This window comes from Cibotium barometz, chromosome 60 (genome assembly GCF_041138505.1).
Source record: "Cibotium barometz isolate CiBa-2024 chromosome 60, ASM4113850v1, whole genome shotgun sequence".
Taxonomy (NCBI): domain Eukaryota; kingdom Viridiplantae; phylum Streptophyta; class Polypodiopsida; order Cyatheales; family Cibotiaceae; genus Cibotium; species Cibotium barometz.
This window is the reverse complement of record NC_141105.1, coordinates 38,241,720-38,260,247: the sequence shown is the minus strand read 5'-3', so window position 1 is coordinate 38,260,247 and position 18,528 is coordinate 38,241,720. Positions and strand designations below refer to the sequence as shown.

Below are 18,528 nucleotides of genomic sequence, written 5' to 3'. Positions count from 1 at the left end.
AAATGCAAGAAAGTTTCCATCCTTTGCACTATTTCTTTTGGTAATGTCCATCATTGTGACTAAATGATATTAGTGTGTCATTTGTCTTTTATTCATTTTTGTATGTAAGTGTGTCCTTTGTTTTGTTAGATTTTAGGAGTGAAATTATTTTGCACTTTTAATGTTGCCATTTGAGTTTGTACCTCACTTGTCTGAGTAGTGCTAACGGAGTTTCCCAAGATGGGTTGTAAGAGATAGGAAGTTCTTTGATAATGTTACCACAAACAAAATTGTTGATGGAAACAGACTCTGCTACTATCTTTGAAGGATATTCTTGTGTTGATTCCTTATATTTCTGTTAGGTTATTGAAATTCCTTCCTTAGCTTTTACTCGCCATACCCATTTGGGGAGGTTATTCTTTTGGTTACTTTTAGGGTAAATCTGGACTAGCAAGTGCTTTGGTACTTGAATTTGATCTTTCCCTTGATAGTATCCTTGTGATTTGAGCAAGCTCTTTAGTATCCAAATTTCTTGCATGGGCCTTCTAGAATAAAGATCTGTTAAGGTTTTGGACCATTGGTGGATTTTTTTGTTGAGAGAACTCGTCACTCACGATTTGCTCTTTAGGTACCCATTTGAGAGTGGCTGCTTTTTGATTTTGAGTTTTTCCTTGCCTTCTCTTCTGGTGAGACTCAGATACTCAGATTTGTCGATTTGGGATTGTTAACATGAATCAATAGTTCAAAAAAATGCATTTCGTGCAGGAGGAACTACAGTCTCTCTAGTAGAGGAAGTGTTGTTTTTTTCTCTGGCCACTTAAGAGTTGCATTGTTGGCTTTCCAGTCAATATGGCAGTTGGTTTGCGCAATCCATCCCCTTCAAATATGATCCATCTTTGTCCACATGGATTTCATTACACAATGAAACCAAGGATGAAGAAGACCAAGGGCTACATCAACATCAAGATCTACATCGACATAAATAAGATCAAGAGCTACATCGACATTACGAGCTACATCTTCAACATATTAGTCATCTAGGAAAAACTCTCCCTTTATTTCTAAATTCTATTTTATATTGCGTCAAAGGTTCTCTGCTCAGGTCGTCCCCCAAAATTTGAATGTTTTGGACATTTTGGGTTTGTTATATAGCCCTGATGTTATAAAAGGCATACGTGGCTTCCTAGACCAGCCAGGTCCACATGTGGTCACCCCTCTATCCTAAGTTAAATGCGAGATTCATGATGGTCCTTAGATATTCTTGGCAGAGGCCCCTGGGCCATTGCATTGGTCTTCGCAAGTTAGTGCTTTATCCCCATTTATCTTTATTTACAAAGAAAAACACACAAAATAAAACAAAAAGAAACAAAAGTCTTCTCACCAATAGGTACACAAAAGTCTAAGTATTTTGAGACTGAACCATAACCGTAAGTATGTGACTAAGACTAGTTCAGGCATAGATAAGCTCATTACTAACCTCTAAGTGAAATTTGCCTTACCTTTCCTCTATGTAGCACAAGTTAAAGTTCACCCGATCATAACCAATCGGAAAAGAAAACATGCATGCATATTTCATGTTATTTTTATATATTTTTTCTAAGAACACTTTATTGGTTGAATCATTTTATCATACATGTATCAAAAGGATTGGCCTTCAACTATCGCCACCTTCGTGTATAGGCAGCATCGACTTATTTTAAGGACAAAACTATCGCCACCTTCGTGTACAGGCAGCATCGACTTATTTTAAGGACAAAAGGATTGGCCTTCAACTATCGCCACCTTCGTGTACAGGCAGCATCGACTTATTTTAAGGACAAAATTAACATGAAGTTTAAGAGCTTTGCTAAATACAATTTCAATTCATTTTAGTCCTAACTCCAGGTTGCCTTCTTCAAATAATAGCCGAGCACTTGTTTGAGGGATACTTTGTAATTTTTTCTATCTTTTATTGTTTGTAAGTGGAGCCAAACCATAAGGCTGTCTACTATGAGCTCGAATCTTTGTTTTAGGCACTCTAAGGTGGACACGCTTAATCTAAGTGCGAACACACTAAATTTGTATATAAGTCAATTTCATCTCATAATATGACACTCTTCGAATAGCACAATTTTTGGACAAGCATGACATGACATAACTAAGGCAAGTACTTACATATATGGCACGCACACACATAAGAGAGCATCTACCACCGTTTTTAATAAGTGCACACACACACACACACACTACAACGAAATTCTTCTCTTTTTTCTTTAAAACCTACACAACAATTGGTGATACTTTGTTTTTAGATACAAGCAGATTTTTAAAATAATATATAATTATATATAAAAATTACATTAACATGATAATTAATAACCATGATACTAATTCATCATAAATAGTAACACTCTTTGTGTCTATTCCAAAGAGTATGATTAAAGCTTGTAACACGATGATATTCTTGCAATCCTATTTATGCTATATCTTTACCCAACATTCAAACAAATCAAATGTTAAGCTAACCTTCTTGCACTTGGACAAACACGCGTACATAACATGATATAACTTAGGTAAGTAGATAAATACACACATACGTACATATATAGTATGTATGTATACACATATAGATAGATATATATATCGATATATTTATTTAAATGCTAATATATATATATATATATATATACACATACATACATAGATATATTTATCCACACCCTAGAGAGCATCTACTACCTTTTTTAAGTGAAATTTGTTAGGGTTTGAATCCTAGACCTCTGCATTGGCTTCCAAAAAAAACCCACCCCCCCCCCCCCCCAAGGCATCTTCAACTGCTGCTTTTTTTGTGGAATTAATTATTATACCATATATACCAAGATTAGAATCCTAGACTTGTGCGTCACCTTACCCAACCATACAACCACTCACTCGCGTTACGCAAGCATCTACAGCTCGTTAAAAGCCCAAAAAACCTCGTTGTAGCTTCCTTTGTGTTGGAACAAATTCACATTTTTAATAGTAGAACGAGGGTTTGACAAAACTTCCAACCACATAAAAATGCTAACAAAAGGCTTGTATCCTAATTTTCATGCTCCATGGTCTTCATGTTTGCAAACAACCCATCACAAACACTCTATAAAATGGGAATAATAAAACCCACTAATTATTTCATGAGTCAACAACAGTTGGTACCACCTAATATAAGTGCGCAAAAGTCAATACCATGTATATAAGTTCCACTCCACTAAAAGAGAACAAAATAGAAACACCAACTAAAAAGCCAATACCATGTATATATAAGTTCCACTCCACTATAAGAGAACAAAATAGAAACACCAACTAATATCATTGAAAAAAACACATTCATCGGAGAGAGAAACCCAAACTAAATTCCCATTCAGTCACCTCCACATTAAATGGGATCAAAAGTGAGAACGAATGCTATGCACAAACATGTGAATGAAAGCCTATTCAAAAAAGCTTATAAAATTTGCATTAGCTTCAAGCTAAATCAAGAACTTCATTAAACATGGATGGAAGTCGATAATCACACATATGTACTATTTTCCAAGAGCTTCCCTAATCGTATTCTGCTTGAAAAGCTACAAAGAAGAGAAAACAAGGGGTAGTCTGACAAGAAAGAAAATGGCTGCTTGAGAAGACTATACACCTGTTACCTAAGACACTAGAGACATGACACTTCGCATCGTTGAGATATGGACCATCTTTAACACGGGCCCACAAAGATCTTTGTTTGCTGTGAGAAAAGTTGTGGGCTAAGATAAACGCTTCCCGCACTATAGCGTAAAGAAGCAATGAAAAAATGATTAGTGTGAAAGACGAGCCAATTAGAACCACAATCTAAGGAGGGGTTAGAGAGGAGGAAACAATACAATGAGAATCAAGATAGGAAACACCTAATAGACTGCACTATTACCTTTTCACATGCTGCTACCAATAGCTACAAGTACCCTAGGTCAAAATAAATACCTTTATCCTCCTAGCAAGGCTTCCAAAATTATGACCCACACCTACAAGAAAGTTTACTTAGGTCACCTTTATATTCCTTGCAAGACTCCCAAAATTCTGACCTGCATACCTCACCCGTGCCTCTCCATAAAAAAGACAAATGTTTTTGGCATATAAATTATGGTTATAGTGTGCAATGCATTCATATGATCAAAAGAGTAGAGGACTTCAAAGGTCAAGAGGAGTTCTGGAATTGACAACAGTTGAGTATAAATTTTTGAACTAAAAACAAGAGTACACGAACTCCCATTTTATGTCTTTGTAACCCACACGTTTGCTATCATCAGCAACCCTGAATGTCCTTGAATATAAAAAATAGCTTCCATTTTCGAGTGGCGATTCAAGAACACTGCCTTAGTCAACTACTGCAAGAGCCATCAATCACAACACCATACCAGGAGTACCAACGCACAAAGACAGACCCCACGTTTTAGCAGATGATACACAGATGTTACAGGAATCAATCACCACAAACCCTGAAGACATGTACGATGAAGCAAGGACCTGGGAGATGTACTCGACAGTCAGTCCCTCATGATCCAGTGCTCGCCCATTATGTAGTCTACGAATGGCCGTGAGTATCATGCCTGGTGTGAAGAAGGTGAAGGTGGTGGGGCGGGGTTATGGATGGGATGTGATAGAGAGACTGTCCATATAAGCACCAAGTGTCTGGGCATGTGATAGGCGTGTCCATGTTGATGAAAATGGCACATGGATGCCATCAACTAACACTAGCACCCACTAACCCAGTGACAAGGAACAAGGTATTCCGAAAACCACAAATTAAGCCCGGGAAGCCTTGATCCCATCCTTATATGCGCACACACACAGAACTAAATCCATGACACTAACTTAAAACCATGGGCTTCATGAAATAATTGAATGACAGTAGGCCAGGCTTTCTTAGTACTCCAGAGTAACAGCTAAATTTACGCCACAACACACCTTTGTGCCCTCTTCCCTGCGCTTATGAAGTGATGAAGAAAAATAAACACATTTTATTTCCTGAAGCAGAAGCCCCTGACTAACATTTTGAATATCTTTAAGAAATAAATTGTGTTGTCGCCCAAGATAGGATAGGCTGTCCGTAAATAACCCAAAACTTTTGAGGCCTGGATGGCCCCATCTTTGCTCATATGAGTGCACCTTGAGATCTTATGCCGATATGTAACTACAATACCCTAGCGATCAATGCTCACAAGCCTGCTCCTGCAGCTGCTTCAGTTTCATCGGCACTCTCCTTGATCTCCTCCTTTACATATTCTTCCACGAGGGCAAGTTGCCGTGGGCTAAGCGTCCTGATGTAGCAGCAGCCAAAAAAATCCTGGTCTTACTAAGGGAAAACACTAGTTTTGAGCCATTTGAGCCATTATTAGATCAGCAAGTTACAGCTCTTTTGAGTAGTTCTTTTCACATTCAGAAAAAATTCTATCGCATTATAAAAGCATTTAAATCAGTACTTACGTAGGAACAGTAACACGGAAATGTATGTACTGATCACCAAAAGAGTAGGAATTAAGGATTTTTATCCCTGCAAAACAGATTCAAAAGGAAACTTATCCCTGCAAAACACAACCGTGGTGTGTGTGGGTGTATTTTTTTTTCCCCTTTTTTTCTTTTTTTCTTTTTTTTTTCTTTTTTCTTTTTTTCTTTTTTTTTTTTTGGGGAAGGGGGGGGGGGGGGGGGGTGTGTTGTTGTTGTTGTTGTTGTTGTGTGTGTGTGTGCAGGCAAGGCTCTTTCAGAACAGAAAAAAAATGTCACACCTTTTCCTCTTAGAACATCCTTCTGCCCATGCTGAGTTCCGGGGCGCACCTGCAAGTGAAATAAGAGTAAGTACAGTCTATCCTGCACGTGCAGTGCTCTAAGACTTCATTTGTAAGGTCAGGCAGTAGGTACTCGCTGCCACCATAAAACTAAAGAAAAACAGAACAAAATATTTCAAGCAAATTAACTGCAGAAACATGGAAATGCCGAGTGTGAGTTTCTTTTACCTTTAATAGAATATCCCCAGTCAGAGTCGGTACCCTGATTTCCCCTCCAAGGATGGCCTGGAAAGACACCTTCATCAGAACTAAACCCAAGTGGATATTTTGGAAGTGTTGGGCCAAGATGAGGATGAGGGGGCTAAGCCATGAAGAGGTCGCAGGTGTTGATTTTGTGGGTTCCCCGTTTTTTTTTTTTCAGGGTGTGTGTGTGTGTGGGGGGGGGGGGGGGGGGGGGAAGGGGCGCGCTGCTTTTACTTGTAAATTTTTACCTTAGTGAAACTAATGGTTGCATCAACATGGACGTTGGATTTCTCTCTCCTGAACACTGGATCAGCTGAAACCTACAGCCACAATGTTATCACCAGAATCACAAACCTTTTTTCTATCGAATAAGGTTAAGATCCAATCTCCCAGCCAGGATAATTTGTAGAAACAATGCTACAATAAAAGGCTCAGCTGTAGAGCATATAACCTTTGTTGTAACAAAAACATCTCCTCGTTTGTTAGACTCAGGTGTCCAGCCACCTTCTCCACGCACTTGTATGGTAGTCTCTGTATCAACACCTACCCAAATTTCAAGGTAAAAATGTATGACCCTTGCATGTAATCTCTCTCTCTCTCTCTCTCTCTCTCTCTCTCTCTCTCTCCCCTAACTTGCTCAGGCGGGCAGCGCTAGGGTTTTCCCATGGTCAGGGTTGAGCATAATCTTGTCACACACTTCAACTATTAATACTCTTCAACAGAATTTAAAATGGCACAACACAAAGTAGCAACGCTGAAAAATAATTGTCACAGGCACTAGAGGGCTGGAAAGAGCCGACCCCCCTCGTAATATATGTATCAACAAGGAATACAAGCTTCACAGGCATTGAATGTCTGATTTCCAATGACACTTTATGCAATGAAGTTAGATACTAAACATAATTTTGTCACTGCAGTGTCAAAATCCACCAACTCCAAGGAGCAGCCCCCTTGCTAGACACAGCTACTATCCACAATGCACTCAAGCATGTGCCTGCCCGGGAAGTAGGAGACCAACGTAGCCAAGGACATGGATGTACAGTAAGAGTGTCCAGACAGGACTTGATAATGTTATCTTCCACGTGCATGCATCACCTCTTCATGGGGACCCAGTGAAGTGACCAGCTAAGAGCACATGGACACAATCAATAATCCTGCACAACTCTCTCTCTTCTCAATGTTAAAACCCAATTTGCACGATTACGGGCAGCAAGATGTATGGAACAAATTGCAGAAATCCAGGAGGCAAGTACTGTATATATGACAGCATATGTAGATACTCAGGCAATAGATGTGCAGGCTACAGAGATGGTAATATGGACGGTACAGGCTGTACGAGCAGCAGAGCGCAGCTGTAGGGAAGCCTGAGTAGGTCGTACAGGTGTACGGAACCAATGCACAGCGGTACAGCTGTGAGAAGCAGCAGGTACAGATCATAATGGTCATGTAAGGGCTGGTTTTACATAGGTGATAGGTTTATTTGTTCCCTGTAAGGATACGTGTACATGTCATGAGAGAGAAAATCGTGAATATCATGGCCAAAGGTGGTGGCCACTGGGTCCCCTCACCAATGGCCACACCTCCCCCATAAGTGGGGAGGGTGCCCACACTTCAATAATTGAATAAGCGCTTGTTTTATTAATGCCCGACATTATTAAATGGTCCCAACTCTCCTATAACTTACCCTTTGATGACACGTGAACTTCCAAATAGAAAAATAAGCAGTAAAAAAATAAACACTGAAAAGTCACACTTACCACTTGTTTACAGCCCACAAAAATCGAGAATACAGATTCATGCACACGCATCCCTTGCCCGAAAACTTGACATACAAATCTTGCAGGCAGTGAAACTATGTCACGCAAAAAACAGCTCAAGGCATGGAGGTATGCCATGCAATAAAATTGTATTGGACAATCTCCCTTTCATTTAGCTTGTACTAATCCACCTTGTTATCCGATATGCCTCTGTGTCACGTGCACATGTTAATCCGGTGCCACATAGACATGACTATTCCTTACGGCTAGCCGCCTTAAGGGCAAAGTTAGAGGTCGTATATGGGCAGTTTCGAGCCAATTTGGTAGCCTTATAGGTGCCCAAGACATGTACCAATGGTTGGGACATATTATGGGCACAATACGAACACATTTTATGACATTTTTGATGACTTTTTATGGGCTGAAAAGTGAAAACCGACCTGATTATGACTTGATATCACTTTCCTATATAAAAGGCAAGTCAGGGATCATTCATAATCATTCAGAGACACAGATTATAGAGCCAAGACCAAGGACATGCAGTCTAACAGTTTGGATCAACCAAGTACATCTCCAAATCAGCGTTTTCCATTAACGCATAGTGGAGAACAGTAAGCATAAGTTCATTCATAGCATTCATAGTCTAGATCTACATTGGATCTATGACAATCATTGTAATTACTCATTCATTCAATAATATATAGTAAGAGTAGATTAGGTAAAGAGTCTCTCTCTTCTCCTTCTCTCTACTCTATGTCATGAGCATGTGATTAGCGTTAATCTTTATTGCTTTGCGCTAATCATCATCAAGCACGCTTCTGCTTGGTAGTCATGTTACATTGGTATCAGAGCATCTAGGTCTATCCTAGGTAGGAATTGTGTATGCTGAATTAGGGTTTCTAAAATTAGGGTTTGCATGCAAAATTACGGTTTGCGTTTTTGCGGTAAATCAGCGTTTTTGCATCAATTTTTTGCCCAATTTCAGCATAGCATAGTGCTAGAAAGTTTAAATTTCAGCCTAGTATGATTCTAAGGAGTCTAGCATGCATTTAGAAGCCTAGAATTAGGGTTTTTGGGTTGATTTCTGCATAAAGACAGCAAGCAGCTCTTCATGGATTTATATCAATACGACGACCTTAGCAAAGTGAGCATGGAGTATCTTCAGTCTGAGGTGAAGTATTGCAAGAATGAATTTTTTGTTTCCACGAAGTGGGAAAGAAGTATGGAATCGAATTCAAAGTTCATTATTTGGAGAAACAATTGATAGAATGCCAACAGGAGATTCAAGCAAGAAAGGCAACAAGTACCGTGGTGAGTCCACCCATGGAGGAAGCTCAAATAGAGGATGCAGGTGTGGTGAAGGACCAAAGACAAAGGGATACCATAGAGACACAAGACACAGTGTTGGATCCACAGGTTGAGGTCAACCAAGAACCACAATTGTTTAGTTATGCAGAGCCACCAACAGTCCCCGAGCCAATCTTCGAGGTCATCACAATCTCCAAAGTTCCAACATTTCTCTCTAAGTCAAAATCAATTTCTGAAGATCCAGAGAAGCCAGAAGTGAAATCTGAAGCAGAAGCAGATCCAGTACCAGAAGTCATCACAGTTTCCCAGTCTCAAGCATGTCTCTCCAAATCCATTGAGAAGGATGAGATTTCAACAGTTCTCTCCGAATGCATTGAGAAAGAGGAGGAAGTTCCAGCAATTCTCTCCAAATCCATTGAGGAGGAGGATAAGTTAAGTGTTTAAGTAGTTCCAGAGGAGGTAGATCTCTCCAAATCCTATTCACAGGAGGATGAGGTCAACCCCACAGTTTCCATGGAGTCTATCGTGCCGGTAGAGCATCCTAAGTTAGAAAGGCCAGTTCTAGCACCTGCAGTTTCCAAGGAGGCAATGACAAAGACATCCAAGAAGCAAGTAGAGTGGGTAGCTGTGCTACCTAACTCAGTTTCGAAGATTGTGTACAACAACAAAGTTCCCGCATTTTCAAGGACCATACGGGAGCAGAGCAAAGATGCATCATGTGCCCCAGCGCTTCAAGTTCAGCAGGAGGGACTGTCACATGCACATGTTAGTCCGGTGCCGCATAGACATGACTATTCCTTACAGCCGCCTTAAGGGCAAAGATGGAGGTCGTATATGGGCAGTTTGGAGCCAATTTGGTACCCCTATGTGTACCCAGAGGTGCCCAGGACATGTACCAATGAGTGGGACATATTATGGGCACAATATAAACACATTTTACGACATTTTTGATGACTTTTTATGATTGAAAAGTGAAAACCAACCTGATTACGACATACTATCACTTTCCTATATAAAAGGCAAGTCATGGGTCATTCATAATCATTCAAAGACAGAGATTGCAGAGCCAAGACTAAGGACATGCAGTCTAACAGTTTGGATCAACCAAGTACATCTCCAAATCAGCATTTTCCATTAACGCATAGTGAAGAACAGTAAGCATAAGTTCATTCATAGCATTCATAGTCTAGATCTACATTGGATCTATGACAATCATTGTAATTACTCATTCATTCGATAATATATAGTAGGAGTAGATTTGATAAAGAATCTCTCTCGTCTCCTTCTCTCTACTCTATGTCATGAGCATGTGATTAGCGTTAATCTTTATTGCTTTGCGCTAATCATCATTAAGCACGCTTCCGCTTCGTAGTCATGTTACATTGGTATCAGAGCATCTAGGACTATCCTAGGTAGGAATTGTGTATGCTGAATTAGGGTTTCTAAAATTAGGGTTTACATGCAAAAATACGGTTTGCGTTTTTGCGGTAAATCAGCGTTTTTGCATCAGTTTTTTGCCCAATTTCAGCATAGCATAGTGCTAGAAAGTCTAGATTTCAGCCTAGTATGATTCAAAGGAGTCTAGCATGCATTTAGAAGCCTAGAATTAGGGTTTTTGGGTTGATTTCTGCATAAAAACAGCAAGCAGCTCTTCATGGATTAATATCAATACGACAACCTTAGCAAAGTGAGCATGGAGTATCTTCAGTCTGAGGTGAAGTATTGCAAGAATGAAATTTTTGTTTCCACGAAATGGGAAAGAAGTACGGAATCGAATTCAAAGATCATTATTTGGAGAAACAGTTGATAGAATGCCAACAGGAGATTCAAGCAAGAAAGGCAGCAAGTACCGTGGTGAGTCCACCCATGGAGGAAGCTCAAATAGAGGATGCAAGTGTGGTGAAGGACCAGAGACAAAGGGATACTATAGAGACACAAGACACAGTGTTAGATCCACAGGTTGAGGTCAACCAAGAACCACAATTGTCTAGTTATGCAGAGCCACCAACAGTCCCCGAGGCAATCTTCGAGGTCATCACAATCTCCAAAGTTCCAACATTTCTCTCTAAGTCAAAATCAATTTCTGAAGATCCAAAGAAGCCAGAAGTGAAATCTGAAGCAGAAGCAGATCCAGTACCAGAAGTCATCACAGTAAGCATGTCTCTCCAAATCCATTGAGAAGGATGAGATTTCAACAGTTCTCTCCGAATGCATTGAGAAAGAGGAGGAAGTTGCAGCAATTCTCTCCAAATCCATTGAGGAGAAGGATAAGTTAAGTGTTTAAGTAGTTCCAGAGGAGGTAGATCTCTCCAGATCCTATTCACAGGAGGATGAGGTCAACCCAACAGTTTCCATGGAGTCTATCGTGCCGGTAGAGCATCCTAAGTTAGGGAGGCCACTTCTAGCGCCTGCAGTTTCCAAGAAGGCAATGACAAAGACATCCAAGAAGCAAGTAGAGTGGGTAGCCGTGATACCTAACTCAGTTTCGAAGATTGTGTGGGCGCATCCACAACAACAAAGTTCCCGCATTTTCAAGGACCCATACAGGAGTAGAGCAAAGACGCATCATGTGCCACAGTGCTCCAAGTTCAGCAGGAGGGAATGTCACGTGCACATGTTAGTCCGGTGCCCCATAGACATGACTATTCCTTACAGCCGCCTTAAGGGCAAAGATAGAGGTCGTATATGGGCAGTTTGGAGCCAATTTGGTACCCCTATATGTGCCCAGAGGTGCCCAGGACATGTACCAATGTTTGGGACATATTATGGATGTGTGGGAGAAGGAATTAGGGTTAGGTTATGTGGGAGACATACACAGAGAAACAAGGGAGAGAGAGAGAGAGAGAGAGAGTTGTGGGGATAAGTCAACTCATGAGGCATGAGTGTGTGACTCCCCTATCACACATGTATATTGCACTAGTACACATAGTGCACTTAGTACATTAAAAGTACTAAGTGTACTATGTACTATAACTTATGGGCTTGTACACACTAGTAGGGTGGGCATAACGCCTTTACCCCAACAACCTCCCACTTAACGGCAAAGTGCCCTTAAGTAAAGGAAAAGAAAAAATCAGCATGTACATGATAATATACAAGGCCATATCAAGGCTGAAAATGGCCTCATCCAATGCCCATCAAGTGTCTGCAATGAGCAAACCGCTCCGGAGGCAAACTCTTCGTCAACAGATCAGCCGGATTGTCATCCGTATGAATCTTAACAAGCTGAATTTGCTTGTTCTCTATCACCTCTCTGATGAAGTGATACTTCACATCCACATGCTTCGTCTTTGCATGAAAGACAGGGTTCTTTGCCAACTGGATGGCACTCTGACTGTCACAATGCAACAATGGAATATCCCCTGTATAACCCAAATCAACCACTAACCGAGATAGCCATAATGCCTCCTTGCAAGCCTCTGAGCTGCAATATACTCGGCCTCTGTAGTAGATAAGGCTGTGCACTTCTGCATCCTGGATATCCATGACACAGCACCTCCTGTGAATGTAAATACATAACCGGTAGTAGACTTCCGGTTATCTGGATGACCGGCATAATCCGAATCCGTGTAACCATGCACTAATGCATCCTGTTTGCCAAAGCAAATGCACATATCCTGTGTGCCCTTCAGGTATCTCATGACACCTTTCACTGCTTCCCAATGCTTCTTGCCAGGGTTGGCCATGTATCTAGAAACCACTCCCACTGCAAATGCAATGTCCGGCCTAGTAGCAACCATGGCATACATGAGACTGCCACAAGTTGAAGCATACAGAATCTTGGCCATATCAGCCCTGTCTCTATCTGACTGTGGGCTGTCCATAGCACTGAGTTTCACATATGGAGGCAAAGGAGTACTAGTCTTCTTCCCCCCGTCCATATTGAACCTCTGCAAGACTTTGCCAATGTATTCCTTCTGAGACAAATACAACACATGCTGATTTCTGTCCCGAAGTATCCGCATACCCAAAATGTGATTTGCGTCACCCAAATCCTTCATATCAAAGGTTTGATGCAGCCTCTGCTTCAAGGTATCCATCTCCTTACGAGATTTCCCGGCAATCAACATATCATCAACATACAAGATGAGGATCAATAGACTGCCATCCAAAGCTTTCTTGGTGTACAAGCAGTGATCTATGTCACTTCTCCTGAATTTCTGGGATTTCATGAATGTATCAAATTTATGATACCATTCCCTTGGTGCCTGTTTGAGCCCATAAAGACTCTTTTTCAGCTTGCATACAAGCTTCTCCTTTCCACTCACTGCATAACCCTCTGGCTGCTGCATATATATCTCCTCATGGAGATCACCGTGAAGAAAACAGTCTTCACATCCATCTGAATCAAGTCCAGATCATCATGTGCAACCAAAGCTAACACAGCTCTAAGTGTGGTCATTTTGACCACTGGAGAGAAGATCTCATCAAAGTCCACACCATATTCCTTCTTGAAGCCCTTAGCCACTAACCTGGCTTTGTATCTTGGCTTTGCATCTGGTGCAACTTTGAGCCTGTAAACCCACTTGCATGGCAAAACCTTCTTGCCTGCAGGCAAATGCACCAACTTCCAAGTTCCATTTTTGTGCAGAGAATCCATCTCTGACTTCATGGCACGCTCCCAAAGAGCCTTGTCTGCCCTCTGTAAAGCCTCCTTATAACATGAGGGCTCCCCACAGTCAGTGAGCATCAAGTAGTCAACCCCTGGAACAAACCTGTCAGGGGCTCTAGAGGGTCTTGTGGACCTCCGTACCCAATGACCATCATTTGCAGGTTGCTGTCCAGCCTGCATATCACCCATTGGTGGCTCCTGTTCCATGCCATAAGGCTGAAAAATCATGCCCGGTATCTCCTCTAACTGTGGTATATCCATAGGGATATCTTCTGCCATGTCTGGCTGTCCATTTGGACCATTTTCAGCACCATTTAAGGGCTGGTTTTCCTGCTGTAATGGCTGATTTACAGCCCTTTGTTGTTGTCCATGATGTCCATCATCATCAAAGATGACTCTGCCAGGCTCCTGTTGCCTTGCAGGCTCCTTATACATGCATGTTTCATAAAAAATGACATCATTGCTGCGTATGATCTTTCTATTCATGGGATCCCAAAGTCTATTACCCCATTTCACCTCTGTCACCATATCCTAGGAATATGCATTTGTGAGACTTAGGATCAAGTTTGGTGCGCATTTCCCTGCGTATGTGCACGTACGCAACGCAACCAAACACTCTCAAGTGCTTGTATGACGGAGGCTTCCCTGTCCATACTTCCTCTGGCACTTTCCCACCAAGCCTCGTGTTAGGTAACCTATTTATAAGGTGAACGGCTGTCATAACAGCTTCAGCCCAAAAACCATGAGGTAATGCAGCATGTGACAACATAGAACGGACCTTCTCCTGTATGGTCTTGTTCATCCTCTCTGCTGTCCCGTTTTGTGGAGGATCATAAGGAGTAGAGAGCTCCCTCTTGATGCCTTTAGCATCACAAAAGTCCTGAAACTGTTTGGACGTGTACTCTCCACCATTGTCGGAACGCAAAGCTTTCAGTGTTTTGCCAGTTTGATTCTCAACAAGAGCAACAAACTTCTCAAACACTGAGAATGTATCACTCTTCAAACGAAGAGGATAAACCCACACCTTACGTGTGGCATCATCTATAAAAGACACAAAATATTTTGCCCCTCCCAAAGAAAGCTGAGGCATCTCACATACATCTGTATGCACAAGCTCTAACTGAGCATCTTTCTGTCCAAGAGCTTTCTTGTGGGGGCACTGTAGTTGCCTACCATATATACAATGCTCACAAAACTGAAAACTTGAAAACTTTAGAGAAGGCAAGTAACCCAAACGAGACAATTGCTCCATTCCTTTGACACTCATGTGTCCCAACCGGCTATGCCACATAGAGATTTCCGGCAGCTCGGTTGCATTTACATTAGCATGGTGACAAACACCTGCATGCATAAAGTAAAGAGTGTCCACCTTAGAGCCTCTGGCAACAACCAGTGAGCCCTTACTAATCTTCCATTTTCCACTACCAAATGTGGTAATATAATCAGCATCATCAAGCTGTCCAGTAGAAAGCAGATTCTTCTTGATCTCAGGCACATGCCTGACATCATGGAGCATAAGCTGTGAGCCATCTGAAAACACAAGCCTCACATCACCTCTGCCAAGAATCTTGCATGCATGGTTATCACCTCATCACAATCTCCAAAGTTCCAACATTTCTCTCTAAGTCAAAATCAATTTCTGAAGATCCAGAGAAGCCAGAAGTGAAATCTGAAGCAGAAGCAGATCCAGTACCAGAAGTCATCACAGTTTCCAGTCTCAAGCATGTCTCTCCAAATCCATTGAGAAGGATGAGATTTCAACAGTTCTCTCCGAATGCATTGAGAAAGAGGAGGAAGTTCCAGCAATTCTCTCCAAATCCATTGAGGAGGAGGATAAGTTAAGTGTTTAAGTAATTCCAGAGGAGGTAGATCTCTCCAAATCCTATTCACAGGAGGATGAGGTCAACCCCACAGTTTCCATGGAGTCTATCCTGCCGGTAGAGCATCCTAAGTTAGAGAGGCCAGTTCTAGCGCCTGCAGTTTCCAAGGAGGCAATGACAAAGACATCCAAGAAGCAAGTACAGTGGGTAGCCGTGCTACCTAAGTCAGTTTCGAAGATGGTGTGGGTGCCTCCACAACAACAAAGTTCCCGCATTTTCAAGGACCCATATGGGAGTAGAGCAAAGACGCATCATGTGCCCCAGTGCTCCAAGTTCAGCAGGAGGGAATGTCACGTGCACATGTTAATCCGGTGCCACATAGACATGACTATTCCTTACAGCCGCCTTAAGGGCAAAGATAGAGGTTGTATATAGGCAGTTTGGGGCCAATTTGGTAACCCTATATGTGCCCGGAGGTGCCCAGGACATGTACCAATGAGTGGGACATATTATGGGCACAATATGAACACATTTTATGACATTTTTGATGACTTTTTATGGCTGAAAAGTGAAAACCGACCTGATTATGACTTGCTATCACTTTCCTATATAAAAGGCAATCATCGATCATTCATAATCATTCAGAGACAGAGATTGCAGAGCCAAGACTAAGGACATGCAGTCTAACAGTTTGGATCAACCAAGTACATCTCAAAATCAGCGTTTTCCATTAACGCATAGTGGAGAACAGTAAGCATAAGTTCATTCATAGCATTCATAGTCTAGATCTACATTGGATCTATGACAATCATTGTAATTACTCATTCATTCAATAATGTATAGTAGGAGTAGATTTGGTAAAGAGTCTCTCTCTTCTCCTGCTCTCTACTTTATGTCATGAGCATGTGATTAGCGTTAATCTTTATTGCTTTGCGCTAATCATCATTAGGCACGCTTCTGCTTAGTAGTCATGTTACATTGGTATCAAAGCATCTAGGACTATCCAGAAGTCATCACAGTTTCCCAGTCTCAACCATGTCTCTCCAAATCCATTGAGGAGAAAGATGAGATTTCAACAATTCTCTCTGAATGCATTGAGAAAGAGGAGGAAGTTCCAGCAATTCTCTTCAAATCCATTGAGAAGGAGGATAAGTTAAGTTTTTAAGTAGTTCCACAGGAGGTAGATCTCTCCAAATCCTATTCGGAGGAGGATGAGGTCAACCCCACAGTTTCCATGAAGTCTACTGTGCCAGTAGAGCATCCTAAGTTAGAGAGGCCAGTTCCAGTGTCTGCAGTTTCCAAGGAGGCAATGGCAAAGACATCCAAGAAGCAAGTAGAGTCGGTGGCCGTGCTGCCTAAGTCAGTTTCGAAGATTGTGTGGGTGCCTCCACAACAACAAAGTTCCCACATTTTCAAGGACCCATACGGGAGTAGAGCAAAGACGCATCATGTGCCCCAGTGCTCCAAGTTCAGCAGGAGGAAATGTCACGTGCACATGTTAATCCGGTGCCACGTAGACATGACTATTCCTTACAGCCGCCTTAAGGGCAAAGTTAGAGGTCGTATATGGGCAGTTTGGAGCCAATTTGGTGGCCCTATGGAGGTGCCCAGGACATATACCAATGGTTGGGACATATTATGGACACAATATGAACACATTTTATGACATTTTTGATGACTTTCTATGGCCTGAAAAGTGAAAACAGGACTGATGGATCCCTAAATTGAGACTCAATTCTGTTATGGTATGATAGATGAAGTAAATCCCAGACATAAAGTACGGCCCAAAAGAAGTTCCTTATCTCTTGGGAAGTACAAGAAGTTATCACCTAGATATTGTGGGCTATATCTGATTACAAAGAAAGTAGGTGACTTAGCCTACGAGCTTCTTCTGCCTCCTCATCTCAAAATTCATAATGTATTTCATGTAAGTCTTCTAAAGAAATATATGCCAAACTCAAATCATATGCTTGATGATGAAATCCTAACCTCTTCAACCCAAGGACAGATGGAACTCCAACCTGAAGAAATTCTCGATGTTCGAGAAAAGATTCTCAGGAACAGAATTCTCAGAGAATTATTAGTAAAATGGAAGTTCTATCCTTTTGAAGATGCCACCTGGGAGAATGAAGCCGATCTGTTTGCGGGATTATCCCCAGTTTGCGAGATGAGGACATCTCGCGTTTTTCAAGTGGGAGAGAATGTAAGATTCCTCCCCAGCCTCTCAACTGATTACGACTTGCTATCACTTTTCTATATAAAGGCAAGTCATGGGTCATTCATAATCATTCAGAGACAGGGATTGTAGACCCAAGACCAAGGACATGCAATCTAACAGTTTGGATCAACCAAGTACATCTCCAAATCAACGTTTTCCATTAATGCACAGTGGAGAATAGTATGCATAAGTTCATTCATAGCATTCATAGTCTAGATCTACATTGGATCTATGACAATCATTATAATTACTCATTTATTCAGTAATATATAGTAGGAGTAGGTTAGGTAAAGAGTCTCTCTCTTCTCCTTCTCTCTACTCTATGTCATGAGCATGTGATTAGCATTAATATTTATTGCTTTGCGTTAATCATCATTAAGCACTCTTCCGCTTAGTAGTCATGTTACACTCTGTTAAGAACCAGTGGGGTAAGGACCAAATGGTGACATCCCCCCGGCTTCTAAACAGTTGAGCTCAATTGAAAAGGATTCAAACAAAAGATCTCTACCACATGCACTGTGTTTCATTACAAACACCAAGGAGGGGTGGACTCAAGTTAACTATACCACACGCACTTCATGTTTGATCACAAACACTCAGGAGAGGTGGGCTCACATGCACTCAATGCTCGGTCACAAACTTTGAGGAGAGGTGGACTCAAATAAAACACTTACCACTTACATTCTATGTTTGGAGGAGAGATAGACTCAAGTGAAACTTTACCACATACACTCCATATTTGGAGGAGAGGTGGACTCAAGGGGTACTCTACCATATACACTCCATAATGGACGAGAGGTGGACCCAAGTGATACTC

The 18,528-nt window shown here is 41.5% G+C and overlaps 1 protein-coding gene across 2 annotated transcripts in view; it reads right to left on the bottom strand.

The window, feature by feature from the left end:
• Positions 1 to 4,194: 4,194 nt before the first annotated feature.
• The window catches only part of LOC147605326 (chaperone protein dnaJ GFA2, mitochondrial-like), a 46,337-nt gene continuing 32,003 nt past the window's right edge, over positions 4,195 to 18,528 (bottom strand). For both annotated transcript variants that reach the window (XM_086793982.1, XM_086793983.1), the window contains exons 13-18: positions 6,448 to 6,539; positions 6,245 to 6,316; positions 5,982 to 6,038; positions 5,754 to 5,802; positions 5,455 to 5,521; positions 4,195 to 5,288 (exon numbers count right to left, since the gene is read on the bottom strand). In XM_086793982.1, coding sequence (XP_086650108.1) covers positions 5,186 to 5,288; positions 5,455 to 5,521; positions 5,754 to 5,802; positions 5,982 to 6,038; positions 6,245 to 6,316; positions 6,448 to 6,539 — 440 coding nt within the window. In that variant the 3' untranslated portion in view covers positions 4,195 to 5,185. The remainder of the gene's footprint in view (positions 5,289 to 5,454; positions 5,522 to 5,753; positions 5,803 to 5,981; positions 6,039 to 6,244; positions 6,317 to 6,447; positions 6,540 to 18,528) is intronic.